Genomic DNA, 14,518 nt, shown 5'->3' with positions numbered 1-14,518 from the left:
ATTGCTTCTTTGTGTATCTTTATTAGCCAGTAGACTTGAAGTTCCCTGGATGTAGGGACTAGGTCTTACCTAATTTTCTATCCCAAGCACCTACCAAATGTTTGCACTTAAAGTCATGCGTTTTCACTTCTGTTAAGCAGAAATAGTATACAATTATCCAAGTGGAAGTTGGTTTAACAGTAAGTCCCAAATCTTTATATTATGCTCTTACTACCTATGAGTAAAGTAAACAATCTCTACGCCTAGTTTTCTTTTTTCAATCTGCTTTAAAAAAAAAAATAAAAATCTCAAAGCCAAAACTCTCACAAATATCTAGTTAATTTATAATAATTTAAAATAAGGCAAGTTGACATTTGCACTAAGCTATCTTTCAAAGGATAAAGACTGTCCTTGTCAAAGAATTAACTAAGGAACTGGTCAACATTTGTGACACAAAGGAAGGGCAGAGTGTATCTGCTTCTAAACCAGAGCAAGTGACCTCAAGAGTGCCTTTGGCTCAGGCATCAACTGTAGAATGTAGACCAATCTCACTATTTGATCTATTTGGAAAAAGCCTAACTAGCAAAAAGACCCCTCCTTTCTTCACTCTAGTAAGTATCTAGCACCAAATCATCTTTGGAAGGAATGGAATAAGGATATGTCATTTCTCTACATTTATCTACACAGCTTTGGTCATAGCTGTGTTATATTTTGTTCAAATGAGCAGATATGTGATAAATCAATTTCTCTCTTTAGTGTCACTCTTTTGAGAAGACACATGAAGATTTTTTTATCAAACATGAATTTGAAAACACTAAAATAACTGTCTTCTATATGCTTACTCAACACGATTCTCTTTTGTAAAGATTAATAGCAATGCGCCACATCACAAGGCTTTGTAAACTATGTGGCGTTCTATCAATGTGAGTTATTGTAATTACTGAATAGGCTATTAATTAAAAACAGCAACATTAGAAAAATTGAATTTTCAATTTTCATTAGTCTTTTTAAGTGTTAACTAATGATACTCTGGCAGACCTTAATATCACAGCTCATTTGAAAGTTGAGAAAAATGAGGAAAAGTGTTATAATTTGCACAAGGCCTTTGGTTCGGTCTTACATAGATTCAAAGTTAAACAGCAGCAAAACCTAGACCTTTAGCCTAAGTATTAAATTACTCCTCCCTTTCTTCTCCTTGAGTGCCTGAGTTACCAAGCCTCTCAGTTAACCTTTTTCCTCCAGCTGATAACTGTTGCCAATGCTTGATTTTGACTCCATTAGTCAGCTCTTTTATGTAGGTTTTTCAAGATTTTGTTGATGGTAATGGTTTGTCTTAAAGGTACCATGGAAATCTAAACTTTACAGTTAAAAATAATTTCCCTAAGCCCTGGTTAGCTTATAGGCAAGATGCATGAAAGGCTGATCTTCACTCAAATGACTCTGAGCAGCTAGCACAGACAGACAGCAGCTGCAATGTACAAAAACAGTGCCATTTCTGATGGATTGGTCATGGCTCCCTGGAGCACCATATTGGGAAAGTCCTTAAGGCTCTCTGGGGGCACAGTTGGAAAGAGTTCCCTAATTAATTAGGAATCTTTGCCTTGGACAAGTACTGGGCTAACATTTGGAGGGTCTCATTTTTATCTTCTAAGGTCTGACCAACAGAGAATAAACTAGATTCACCTAACCTGGAGCCTTACCCCAAAGGGTCAGTCCTCTTGATATGTCAAGTTAATGCAATACCCTGCAGTAAGTGGTGCTGAAATCCATAATAGGTTACTTAAAAGTGATTCATAAGAAATGTGGGTGCTGGGTTGAACCAGCACAAGGAAGAAATGATGACATTCTTAGCAAATCTTTCTCTACCGCCTCCTTTAAATCTAACTTGAATCCAGTCTCCTCATGGACAATCCAATCTTTATGCCTGCCAGAAAGACAAAAACTGAAACCAAACAGAGATATCTACTCACAGAAAAAAATCAGCAGAGAATATTAAGAAAAACTCATCCTCTGGCCCCATGGGACCAGTTATCTGACTGAATAAATCTCCCCTCCCACCATTTTTAGAAACAAAAGTCAAAAAACAGTAATGAGCTTCAAGATGAATAAGAAATAGGTAGTATGAATGAGAAATACACTGACCTAACATTTTGTTTTCCAATAATCTGTATTAAGAGGGATTGAGGACTCACTGATGCTTTAAAGTCAAAAGGCCAAATATGGCATATTCTAATAGAGTCTTTATTTTAGTTTCTAATCTACCCCCCAAAAAAGACAGAAGGAAAAAGAAAAAGAAAAGAAAGAAGAAAAAAAGAAAGAAAGAAAGAAACCCTCCCGTAAAATGAAAGTTAGCTCCAAGCTGCTTACAATTGCCTTCTGCCTCTGCCTCTCCCTTTGTTTGGCCCTTTCAGACTCCCGTTTCTCATACTCTTTGCGGTATTCTTCCCTCTTCAGCCTCTCGTGCTGATACTCCTCGTAGCTGTCATACCTGAGAAACATAACTTCATCATTAAGTCAACCACCTCCATTTGCACGAGCCAAACTTATCACAAACTGGGGAGGGGGCGGGGTTTTAGAAAACACCTGGTCATCCATGAGGAGGGGAGGGGCGGAGCAGGAGGCACCATTACCTGGGCCGCCGGCTGCAGGGTGATCTTGAACGTGATCTTGCGCACAGCGGAGAATTTCGGTGCGTTGGGTGTCTGCAGTGTCCTGCCTCATAGTAGTAGCCAGATCTGGGGGGGGGGGGGGGGACAAAAAAAGGCATTTGCCACTGCCGGTTAACCCCAGTTTAAGGGCACGACGGAACATCCCCTGGAACTTCTTGTTAAAGAAGCCGGCTTTGGCTTCCCAGCTACTAGGGAGATTTCCCAGTGACACTTAGTGATCACCTAGTCAGCTTAGAGGTCTGGGAGTGATGTGTTCTCTTCCAGCGTCTCTCGTTGACGTGAACGCCGAACGCCAGTCTGGTACACTGCCAGCTTTATCTTGCATGGACCTCAACTACCCTGGCCCGGGGCAGCTCTCCAGGTAATGGAAAAAGTTAGATGAGCAAGTTTCTTACAAATTGCTCTCTCTGATCTGACTGGCTCAAGGCACTGTGCTCAAGGATGACAGATTTAGGAGAAGATAGGGAGGAGTGAATGTGTAACAACAATCTTGTTAGATCCAGCTGCACCAAGAATGTGGTGGTCAGGGGCTGGGCTGCCTGTGGATTTTGAAAGCTTTTTTTTTTTTTTTTTTTTTTTTTTGACTTCCTGGGGACTCCTTAGGCTTTGGGTGGGTTTTGACAAGGTTTACCTTGAAGAGGATCTACTGCCTGGGGACCTTGATCTTGACCTGGAATATGGTGATCGGGAACACGACCTGCGTCGAGAAAAGGACCTTGAAGGAGAGCGCATCCTCTGGGGTCTTTGAGAAAATAAGGATTTGGGTGGTGACACGGAATCTCTACACGGAGAGTTAAAAGAAGAGCAAGAAGGCGACACATCGAACAACGAATAGGGTTGCGCGCCATCCCATGGGGAGTTCAGTTTATCACTTTCATCTTCGCTGTCATCAAACAGGCCATCCATGGCTAGTCCTGAATTTATAAACATAGGTAGTTTGGAGAATTGTTCATTACTGAAATCGCTGTCCCTCAGTTCACTGGTCTTGTCTGCTTCGTCGTCAAAAACAGCTCGACTGGGATGGCCGAAATGCTTGTTCAGCTCAGCTCGGATTTCCTGGTCTTGGAGCTGTTTTCTGGTGCTGCCGGGAGAGACCTGCCTGCTCGCCTCCGAAGTCTCTCTCAGGTAGCACTGGTCTGAATCTGTGGAAGGGCACATCTGCCCCTGCCAGTCGGAGGAAGCATCTTTGTATTCTAGTTGTCTAGAGTCTTGGAGCTCCTGTGATATATTAATAAGTATTTCCGTTTTGGAATTAATTGACTGACAATAGTCATGGTCACCAAACAGCCGCAGACTGGGCCGCCTGGCCTTCCTTTCCTCGTGTCCACTGGTGAGCACTGAGGTCTTGCTGAGCTGTGCGTACAACTCCGACTGCTCCGGCCCTTTCTTGGTGGGGTTATTGCCTTGGGTACCAGAAGACTCACTGTACCGGGGCTTCTTTGATGGCGGAGGTACCACAGTCTTGCAAGAGGGCTTCAGCTTTGGAGAAGCCCTAAAAGGGTTATCTTGGTTGGCTTTATGAGGAGGAGTTGTGGGTGGAGTTAGACCTGAGGTAAGAACAGGAAAAAAAAAAAAAAAAAAAAAAAAAGGGAGAGAAAAAGAGAAAAGAGACAGGGATAATGCTGTTAAGCTCCAGAATCTGTTTTCCTAATTTTTCCAAGGTTTCAGACAATGATTAAAACTCAGGGAAAAGAGAAGGAAACTAAATTCATGACAATACCTGAAAAAGTGACTCTGTCCCCCAGAGCCTCTGGCACCAAGAAAAGATGGATCCACAATGCAAGGCAGCACTGGAAGCCGCGATATTTTGTATTTCAAGCACCAATGCTAATAGACCCGGCTTCCCAGAGAACACGGATGTGTCACCACCGGCCTCCACAGCACCAAAGCTCAGATTTTCAAGGGCATTTTACAGTTTGTGTTATGGAAAATTAACGTGGCAGGACTCAGGGGAATCATAGAATAGCTTTGGTAGCATTTGTCTGCAAAGAACGCTGGGGAGGATGCATGTGGGTCAGGACTTTTTGTACCATCAAGGATATCTACCCACGCAGCCAAAGAATGAGGCGACTTTAAAAAAAAAAAAAAAAAAAAAAAGGAAGGGATGACTGCAAATGCCGGCAGGGTGGGAATGACACGGGCAACTTCAAAGTAAGTTTGGTAAAATCCAGCAGGCGAGCGCAGGGCACCAGACAACTCTCCAACCTGACGGCAATGATTCTTTGTCTCCACAGTTCATTAACTTAGTAAACCGTGGCTAATGTAGGTATAATACATTCTTGTAAGCATAACTAATACATTCTGTCTAAAATATGATTCTGCAACAGAAACCTAAGAGAACAGTAACACTAAATACTGCAGTGCCAGCGGACCATTTTATTTGGAGCAGCACATCGGGATTAAAAGGAATCCAAGCTTTTCGCAAATAACTAATTAAAGAAATGAAAAACTAAAGGAAGAAGGGAAAAAACAAAACCAAGCAAAACCTGGCAGTTGTTGCCTTTCTACAGAAGGGCAGACAATTCCATCAGAAGTCACGATGGGGAAGCCTGTGAAGGCTGGTTGCCTCTGTTCAGTTTCATCCCCGAGTGAGTCCTTCTCATCCCTTTGTGCCGAGGAAGAAGAATTGTGGAATGACTCCAGAGTCAGGGAACTTTGAAGAAGGGCAGGCTGGAGTTCAAATAACTTTATGCTTACAAGGGAACATTTTAGTTTACAATACACTTTTTATTTAGGAGAATGGGTGAATGCTATTCAGCAAAAAAAAAGAACTTCAAGTCTGCTAACAAGCCTGGGGTTAGACTTAAGGCAACTGCATATTTCAAGGCGAGGCAGAGAAATCTTACCTTGCTGGGCGAAAAAAAAAAGTATATATATTTATCAAGAACCAAGTAGGTCACAGAAAGCCACAAGAAATTTTGGTATGAACACAAAGACACTGCCTCTCTCCCCCACTTTACAATAAAGAGATAGAAGAAATGAATATTTTCCTTAACTTGAAAGATTTTGCACCTGCATTTGGCAAAGTTTATTATGCACAGTTAATTCTCCCTAAATAAGGGAAGAAAATGTCCAAAAATGCAAAGCTTTTTTTGACTTTTAGAAATCTATCGCAGGAAAGTTTAGAATGACAGGGACATGCAAACACAAAGAGAAGAGGACACTGCTCTCCCTTAGTGCCACATCCGAGTCTCAGGAAAGCTTCCCTTTATTATCAGCCTACTGTTTGCCTACCCTCCACTCTTGGCTCGAAGATAACAGGGGCAGGGGGGTGGCTGGGAGGAGAGACATTACTGGATGAGTCATCGCTATCAACAAAGCCCACTCATCCTGTGCTCCATCGTTCACAGACAAGTGTAACTTCCACTCAACCTAAGAAATCCCTACATGGCCAATCTCCCCTCCCCCCTCCCCTTCCCCTCCGTCTGTCCCTCCTCCTCCTCCTCTCCCTCCTCCCCTCAACTCTGGCTCTTTCTCTTTCTTTCCCTTATTTCTCTCTCCTTGTTTCCTTCACTTTTTGCACTGCCCCGTGCATTCACACTGATTTCTACCACACGCTACCTTCAATGACCACTACACCAAATTTAAAGATACTAATTCTCAGCAAGCAAATGACAAGCTCTCAAACATTTCTCACAGGAAGCTAAGATGCTCGTAGAAACAATGATGAATAACCTCTCTTTAATGAGTAAATAAGTCAAATACTCCAAATGACATAGCCTCTGAGTTGGGGAAAATGACATTCAACCTCCTCAAATGCAACTGACTCTTTTCCTGATACTCTGAATTAGGGCAATTTTTACTTTTCCAATAATTTACTGCCAGGATCACTCACCTGATGCTCATCAGATATTGCTACGTTTTCCTGCTTATCTCTTTTTGAATGTGAATTGTATCTTGTCTCTCCAAACAGATTAGAAACTCTTAGTGGAATGTTGCTTGGGCCACGCTTTTTGCAAAATTTTTCACTCCTTTTGATTTTTCTGGATCCTCCTTTACTTGTGAGTCTCCCATTTCGGTGGCCCAGGGGTCACTTGGGAAGGTGGTCAAATATTTTTAATGACAAAGTTCACAGACCACATACGGAGAGCCACTGTCCTGTCGTGTTATGAGGTCCCCTGCCTTGATCTCAGGTATATGTATTTTGACTGACATTCTAGACTTATAAAAAGAAACTCTAAACTTCAGAAACACCAAATTAGGCCACTATTAAAGAGAGACTAGTTCTAAAAATAGCTCAGCTATCTAGGGATTTTAAATATAGAAATTCTTTTTAGTCTTGAACATTCGAAACCCTTGTCCTTAGAACCTAAGCTCATTATCGCTTAAATAACTAGTTCTCAAGCTGCTCTTGGAAGCGCCGACACCCACTCTGATTGTAGTTTCTTGGAGTGAAAAACAAAGTCTTTCACTTCTTTCACTTATTAGATGGCCTGTGGCAATTAAACAGACATTTGCTGAGCAACTACTATGTGCTGAATATTCCACCGTACGCTGGCATTTCAGGGACTCAGCTCTCAGGACTCCCTCATTCTTTTCAATAAAGAGATAATTGTTTAAAATTTGCAGTAGGTACACTTTCTTGCCTATCTGCTTAAAATTTACAGGAACACTCTGAGATAACCAAGTACACCCGGTGAGTGAAACCATCAGGGCTGCACCTTTCTGTCGGCAAGGCTGGTGAAAACAACCAACAACACTCGCTTAGTAGAGGGAACTTATTCTAGGGTCCGAGAGTAGGTGGGTAGGGAAAACTGATTCAGATCTTTCCCTGAACTTTTTTACTGTTTACAGAAACTCCTTTTATCCAAGAATACCCTAGAGCAAGACTGAGAAATCTCAAGTATCCCAAAACTTCCTACCACCAGCGCCTAATTGAAAATCTATTTCCAGATTGAGTTGAGACTCAGAGCAAAATGAAGTACAAGAAGCACTTTTTTTTTTTTCCTTTCAACACAATGTCCAACTTTCAGTTGCTGAGGCTGCAACAGGGAACCCCTGACTGCACAACTGAACTAAGTGGATTTCTCTCACCCCATCTCCCCGACCCAGAATCTCTTCCCCGGTGGGCGGAGGGCAGCCAGTACTCAACGCCTCAGCGCCACTACCCTGGCTCATCTTCCTACTAATCGCCAGACTCTCAATTTCATCCCACAAGCCTAAATCAACAGTGCTAATGCCTCCCATAACCTCCGGATTCTTTCCTGTGTGTTGATTTTCTGGGGAATGTGTACATTTTGGTGTTGACAGTACCAGGTATATTCCATGCTCTCTCTTGAACTTAGCAGGTTTTGACAGATTTATGTGAGGACAGATGGCCATTACAGGCTGAAGGCTGACAAGAGGCAGTTCAGAACATTGTTAACACACTTGCACAAACTCTCAGCAGTGCAGCACTGTGCAGAATGTAATTCAGACTATAGCTTTTTTATTGCTGCCTATTTTCTTTTGTCAAAAGAGCCTGCTGTGCAGAGCAACAAATGGCTGCTATTACCCAGAATGTAATGGGTGTCAGACAAATCACGTAACACAAACAATCAAGAGTATGTAGGTCATATTTCAACAGAGCACAACCTTAGCAATATTTATGATTACTGCATTGAAATGTGCTCTATAATAAACAAGTACCTCTACATCACTTACACTTACGCACTTCTGCACAGCAAATCTGGGGGAAGTGGGACACACTCCACAGTTATCTTTTTCAACAGCCCCTTTTTTTTTCCAAAAAAAAAAAAAAAAAAAAAGTCAGAGACAAGTTTTGTTTTCTTTTGTTTTTCATTACGTGCTATAAAACGATTTCCTTTGAGGAGTTCTCTTGTTGGGTTTCTTTGCTTAATTGAATGACTCTGATAAATGGGGAGTCCTCTGCTCAGTGTTTTGTGTTCCGCTCTTCACCCAGTGATTTCAGCAAGGCTTTTTTCTTTTCAGTAGTTTACACAATTTTCCTGTTTACATTTGACAGAATCCACCGCTAAATCTGTGACTCGCTTTGGAGTTTGACAGTGGGATTCTTCTTGGTTCGCATGCCAATTCCAATATTTCTTAAGGAAAAATAATGAGAAGATGTGCTTCTGATTTGCTTTAAAAACCCACCAAAAAAGGAGGGACTGGGCAGACTTGGGAGACTGTGACTTGAGTTCCACGCACATATTTTAGTCCTCAAGAACTTGGAGTGGATGTCAAGAGAACACAGGAAGGGCTGATAGTCCATAGGAACTGTTACTGCTACATCAGTTGTTAAAATATTTTCTTGATAAAAGCTCCTCCAGGGCCCTCTCTTCACCCCTAACTTCCCCCAGACTCCCTGGATCTCCACAAGAGCTAGCAACCAAGGTGTTCACACCTGGTACAGAAGGGCCTCCCACCCCATTCTGGTACCCAAGCTGGCATGTCCAGTCTGACAGATGGAGACCCTGTCTTTACTCCCTTTTAAGTATGTCCTACATCACCCCGGATTACTGGGGAACACACTGGCCTTACAGAAAAGCTTCAGAACATTCCTATGACACATGTCTAATTCCCCAACTCTTGCTCATGGAAGCGGAAGATAATATAAACTGGCCCTCAGGCACTTTGCCACAGACCTGGGGCAGGAGAGGGGGTCCGGGTGGGAGAGGGAGGAGTCGGTCTTTGCAGGTGTCTCCCACCAAACCCCTGAGGCTGATGTGGGTAAGCGTATCACTTTACTATCTTTGGCTTAAAAGAAATTGGATAGTACCATTTCCAGAAAAGAAAACTGAAGAACTTTTCAGATGCTGGGGAGAGAAGAATGAGATTAAAAACTAAAAAAAAAAATGAAGGAGATGCTTGAAATATGGAAGAAATTCCTGTCAGTATGAGTTGCCAAACATTGGAATGGGCTATAAAAGGAATTTGTCGGGCCTCCCTTTCTTGGCATCTTCAGGCACAGGAATGGATTATATGACCTGTCAAAATCACTTTCCAGTTCTCTGTCGCTGTGGTTTTCCTTTAAAACTACCAACTATTGCTTACATTTTGCTTTGGTCTATTTCTCTACAGATAAGTCACATCCAAAAGACGTCTATGGCAAAAGGGTACAGCAAATTTATGCTGTTTGTCAATATTCTAGCCAGCAAAATGAACTTTTAAATGGGAAGTCCAAAAAAGACAATCTAAAACTCCACATAAAAGAATAAGAAATTACTCATTGATTGGTTAATGAGTGGGTTTTTTTAAGTGCAAGTCTACTGAAGTGCACTTTGAGTGACTGCCAGTTTAAACCAAGGGAAGACATTGAGTGAAAGACAAATGACACCAAAAAATCAGAATTCTGCCATCATGATAATCAAGGGGAAACGTACATCTCAGTGGAGGAAAACACTGCTAAGGCAGGGTGTTAGGGTGAAGAGACTGCTGATTATTCCGTTTTTCTCATTTTCTTAACTAGCTGTAAAATAATTATATTGTTTCTTATTACCTTTATAGTAGTAACAATAAAACATTTACATAAAATACACATAAATATGTATACATATATACATACACACACATATGTAAATAAAATATGGCTGTCAGTCACTTTGGTCCCTAACTAAATCCCTCCATGTCCTGCAGTTAAAACCATCATGTTGTTGAGCTGACACTGCTTTGCCATTCCCATTTCAGTAACAAAAAGTCTAGCACTCTGCAACTCTCCATATGCAATAGATTTAAATGCCTTCTGCCAAAAGAGCATTCTCTTTCCTCTCATCTTGCTTTACTAACAGCTATTTTGAAATCAAATTAGTTTTTACACCTGTAAAAGAGAAGCGTTTTTTTTATCAGCCAAAATGAGCTAGTTTAGGACAATCACAAAGTCAGACCATCTGGTGATACCTAATAAAGCAAACTTCCTATCTCACCCCTCCTGTTTCCCAAAGACGCTGCAGATGGGGCAGAGGGCTGATTCTGGAGGTCTTAGAATTTTGTTGACTCTTTGCATTTTCACTTAAAGGTTTGGAAAAATCTCACTAAAATTTGTGAGAGTAAAGAAAAAGAAGACACCAGAAAGGCCTGGGAAATAGCTTGATCCATTTCCTCAGTCCCAACTAAACACATCAAGGGTGTACACCAAGGATCAACAAATCAACAACATGAATGCTGTCTCCACCCCATCTACCCTCCTGCTGCACCTGTGGCAGACATCACTAATCGATCATGACACTCCCACTGAGTACAGACTTGGCCTTAGAATCCTTCTCAACACAATGCTTCTGGCAGCCGATACCAATCAATGACACTTGGCAAGTGAAATCAAACCTAAAATTTAACATAACAGATGCCCACTACTATCTTTAAAATTCAGGCTTCAGGAAAAAGACATCATCTCTAGTCAGACAGACCAGCCTTGAACCCAGGGTCCACCACAGACCTAGAATCAACATATTGCTTTTTCCTCAACAATTAAATGGGCAGAGAGTCGAAAAAAATAATACATGTGAAGTGCCTACTAGGGAGTGTCTAACCTCCAGGATTTGCAGTGACAGCAGAAGTATCTGTTGTTAAGAGAATATCCAAGAGGAGATTTTCCTACTTTGATTTGGCAAATCCCACACCCACACCTAAAGCATGGGGTACCTGACCACAAAAAGAATACATAACTTCACATATGAGAGTGCCAAAGAGGAGAGAGCATGAAGGCCAATAAAAGGAAACAGGTAAAGGTAGTCAAAAATCGAACCAATGAGTAGCAAGGAACAATGACATCTGCAGGTGAATTTAACATAGGATTAGTAATCAACCAAATCGATTGAACACTTACATATGCTGGCACTGGACTCAGCTTTGTTCGTGTTTGAGCTCATTCAATTCTCACAGTGACTCAGTGAGATGTAGGTACTGTCATTAGCATCATTTGCTACATGGGCATCCTGAGTCTCACAGAATTTAATTAAATTGACCAAAGGTCATAAAGCTAAAGGAAAGTAGATCCAGAATTTGAACTTGGGTCTGTCCAACATCAGAGCCAAATTTTGTCCAGCTTCACTCAACTACGCTGTCTGATTTTTAGAAATCATAATTGACTGCTTTTATTTGGAGCTTTGCAGCTTACAAAATATACTGGTTCAGACTGAACCACATGAAATTGCCTTTTTTTTGGTATGTCAAAAATGTTGAATACTGGCAGTTTTATGTTTCCACATATACTTTAGTATCTTCTGTTCCACCGCTATCTTCTCCCCTTTCCACCTACACGCTTGAAAATCTGATGCAAACACTTTTCTCCCTTAAGGCTCCCCAAGTCAGTGGAGAGCTCAATTTCCTCCAAACGCCTTCTCAGAAACCAGCTCTGTCATTCACTGCATAATGGTATCGCCTTAATGCTTCTCTCAGTCCTGAGCTGTCTTCACAATGCTTTTCAAACTTTTGCACACTCGAGGTATTTAATGTGAAGCTATGTTACAGTGTTCCCTTTGATAACTTCTTTTCTTCCCTTTGGTGATTTTCTTGAGGCACAGTGTTTGTCACATCCTCCAAACACGACTACATGAAAAATTTTACTAAAGATGTTTAGTGGAGATAGAGGTTGTGAACATTACTCACTGTCTAGCATTTCAAACCCACAATACAGCTATCAAAGAAAACAAAACTAAACAAAACAAAACCCTGTCCTCCCCCCACCGCCCCCTGCAGGCAGGTTTCAAACTTGTCCCTCCAGCCCCCTTCTACAACCTCCAAGTCTTCTTCATCTCTTAAATCTCCTGCAGCTCTAAATTATTTTGTATGTAATGCAATTTGACCACACATCTGCTTGCCTAATTTGCATCTGCACTCTGAATACTACCGTGCTTAACAAATGAAAAAGCAACCTCTGGACCCACATTCCTTAGGAGGTAGCAAAACATGATAAATAATAAACAATATTTTCCTTTCATGTTACTTGTGTACAATACGTATGATTTTCCCAACTGACTATAAGCCCAAATCTTAAACACAAGAACATAAACAGCACCTACTGTGAGCCAAGTATGATACTCCATACTTTGCACACTTAGTCTCTATGTCTTACATTTGCTGTTACAATCCCAAGACCTATCACATTGCAAGCATAGAGCACGTATTAAAAATATGTTGGTAAACTGATTTCCACTCTACTCAACAATCTTTCAAAGCACTGAAAAAAAAGAGATTTGAATGAGTACGCTGAATTCTGGTTCACCGACAGAAAGAAATCCACTGCATATATTTTTAAGGATTTTAAGTGGTTTTTTAAAAAACTTCTTCATTAAACCTTTACTGGCCTTTCAAATTTATAACTAATTTATTTAAAATTAGGTGTCTATCAATAAAAGAAGTATTAAAACTTCTGACAAAAAGAAAATAAAAATAAGTGCTTTTTTGGTAACACAATAATTTCACCAATAGTAGAAATGCAAATTAAATGATATTTTAATAAATTAGCAGCACATTTTAAAAACAAATATATTCAATGCTGGCAAGGATGTAATAAAGCAAATATATAGACATAGGGCTCACAGGGTGATAAATGGAAATGCCTCTTTTGGAAAGTAATGTGGCAATGTGTATCAGAAGCCCCCCAAGATATTTATATCCTTATAGTCAGTTTAAACAACTACTAGGAATTTATTTTGAGAAGTATAAAAATTCACCAACAAAGGTTCCCACTGCAGTGCTATTTCCAAATACTAACCCTTGAAAACAACCTAAATATATAACAGTAAAAGAATAATTCAATAAATGTTGATAAAGTTTGATGTACCTACTCAAACTACTGCTACACAGCAAGCTAAGAGCCTGATAATAAAAGGTCTGTGATGATGTAAAACTTCCTTATTAAAACATTAATTGAAAAATCAGGATGCAACGTTCCATGTATACAAAATGATCACAGATGTAAAAATATCCACAGAAAACAATGTAGAATGATGAACAATTTTTTCCTCTAGTTTGTATTTTTGATATTTTTAATAGTAAGTTTATATTATTTACAATCAGGGAAAAATTTAAAAAAAAATGTTTCTCTAATGGAAAGCTTGGTATTGGTATATACAGTGGAAGCTTTCTCAATCCTGTCTAAAATACAGTTACTCACACCCACCGGCATTCTGAATACTCGGAGTTAACAGATTCCTTTCAGCTGCGTTCTTATTGTGTGTCAAGGTAGTGTGTTTTCCCAAATCCATTAATGTCCATCATACTGGTGACTGAAATTATGTAAGATAATAAAATATGATGTGAATGAATGAGATATGAGTAAGAAAAGTTGTTTCTCTAAAAAGACCCAATAAAGGTATGTCATTAAAAGAAGGGCTATCAAATTACAGGGTGGTATCAGAAAATACTGGGAGAACATGGGGAATTATGATTATGATTTATGTAAAAAAAAATAAAAATCTAGAATGATTCTTCACTCAGCCTACCACACAAATATCCTTAATTCTTTTCCTTCAGAAAGCAAGAAAGGAGAAGTGGCTACCATCTCTGAAGCATTACTAGTGCAGGATGTGCCAGGAAGATGAACGGATTCCCAGTTAGCAAATTTAAGTTCACGGCAAAGGTCTCTGTCTTATGCCAAAAGTTTTATATTTGAATGTATATTTATGTTTTAAGCAAAGGAAAAGGACAAAACTGTGTATACGTCAATCAACTTTTTAGATAAATCTAAGCTCTCACTCACTGATCAGCTAAGAAAGCCTCTACTGCACCTAATAAATACACACAAAAGTTGCTTGTAATCACACATGCAATTGTAATTTATTTAAGAATGATACTATGTATATGCTTTATAAGTGAATACATGTGTGTCTATGTATAGAATAATATATTTATATATGTGCACACACACACAAAATATATATAAATACCATGAAATTAACTGCTCTGCTGCTTGACCAAATCATGCAATC

At 40.1% G+C, this 14,518-nt stretch overlaps 1 protein-coding gene across 4 annotated transcripts in view; it reads right to left on the bottom strand.

Annotated features, from left to right (window-relative positions):
• The window catches only part of PPARGC1A (PPARG coactivator 1 alpha), a 291,632-nt gene that overhangs the window by 21,655 nt on the left and 255,459 nt on the right, over positions 1 to 14,518 (bottom strand). For all 4 annotated transcript variants that reach the window (XM_064487778.1, XM_010991048.3, XM_010991047.3 and 1 more), the window contains exons 8-10: positions 3,280 to 4,195; positions 2,610 to 2,714; positions 2,347 to 2,467 (exon numbers count right to left, since the gene is read on the bottom strand). In XM_064487778.1, coding sequence (XP_064343848.1) covers positions 2,347 to 2,467; positions 2,610 to 2,714; positions 3,280 to 4,195 — 1,142 coding nt within the window. The remainder of the gene's footprint in view (positions 1 to 2,346; positions 2,468 to 2,609; positions 2,715 to 3,279; positions 4,196 to 14,518) is intronic.

This window comes from Camelus dromedarius, chromosome 1 (assembly GCF_036321535.1).
Source record: "Camelus dromedarius isolate mCamDro1 chromosome 1, mCamDro1.pat, whole genome shotgun sequence".
In the NCBI taxonomy this organism is placed as follows: domain Eukaryota; kingdom Metazoa; phylum Chordata; class Mammalia; order Artiodactyla; family Camelidae; genus Camelus; species Camelus dromedarius.
This window is presented reverse-complemented; position numbering and strand designations above follow the sequence as displayed.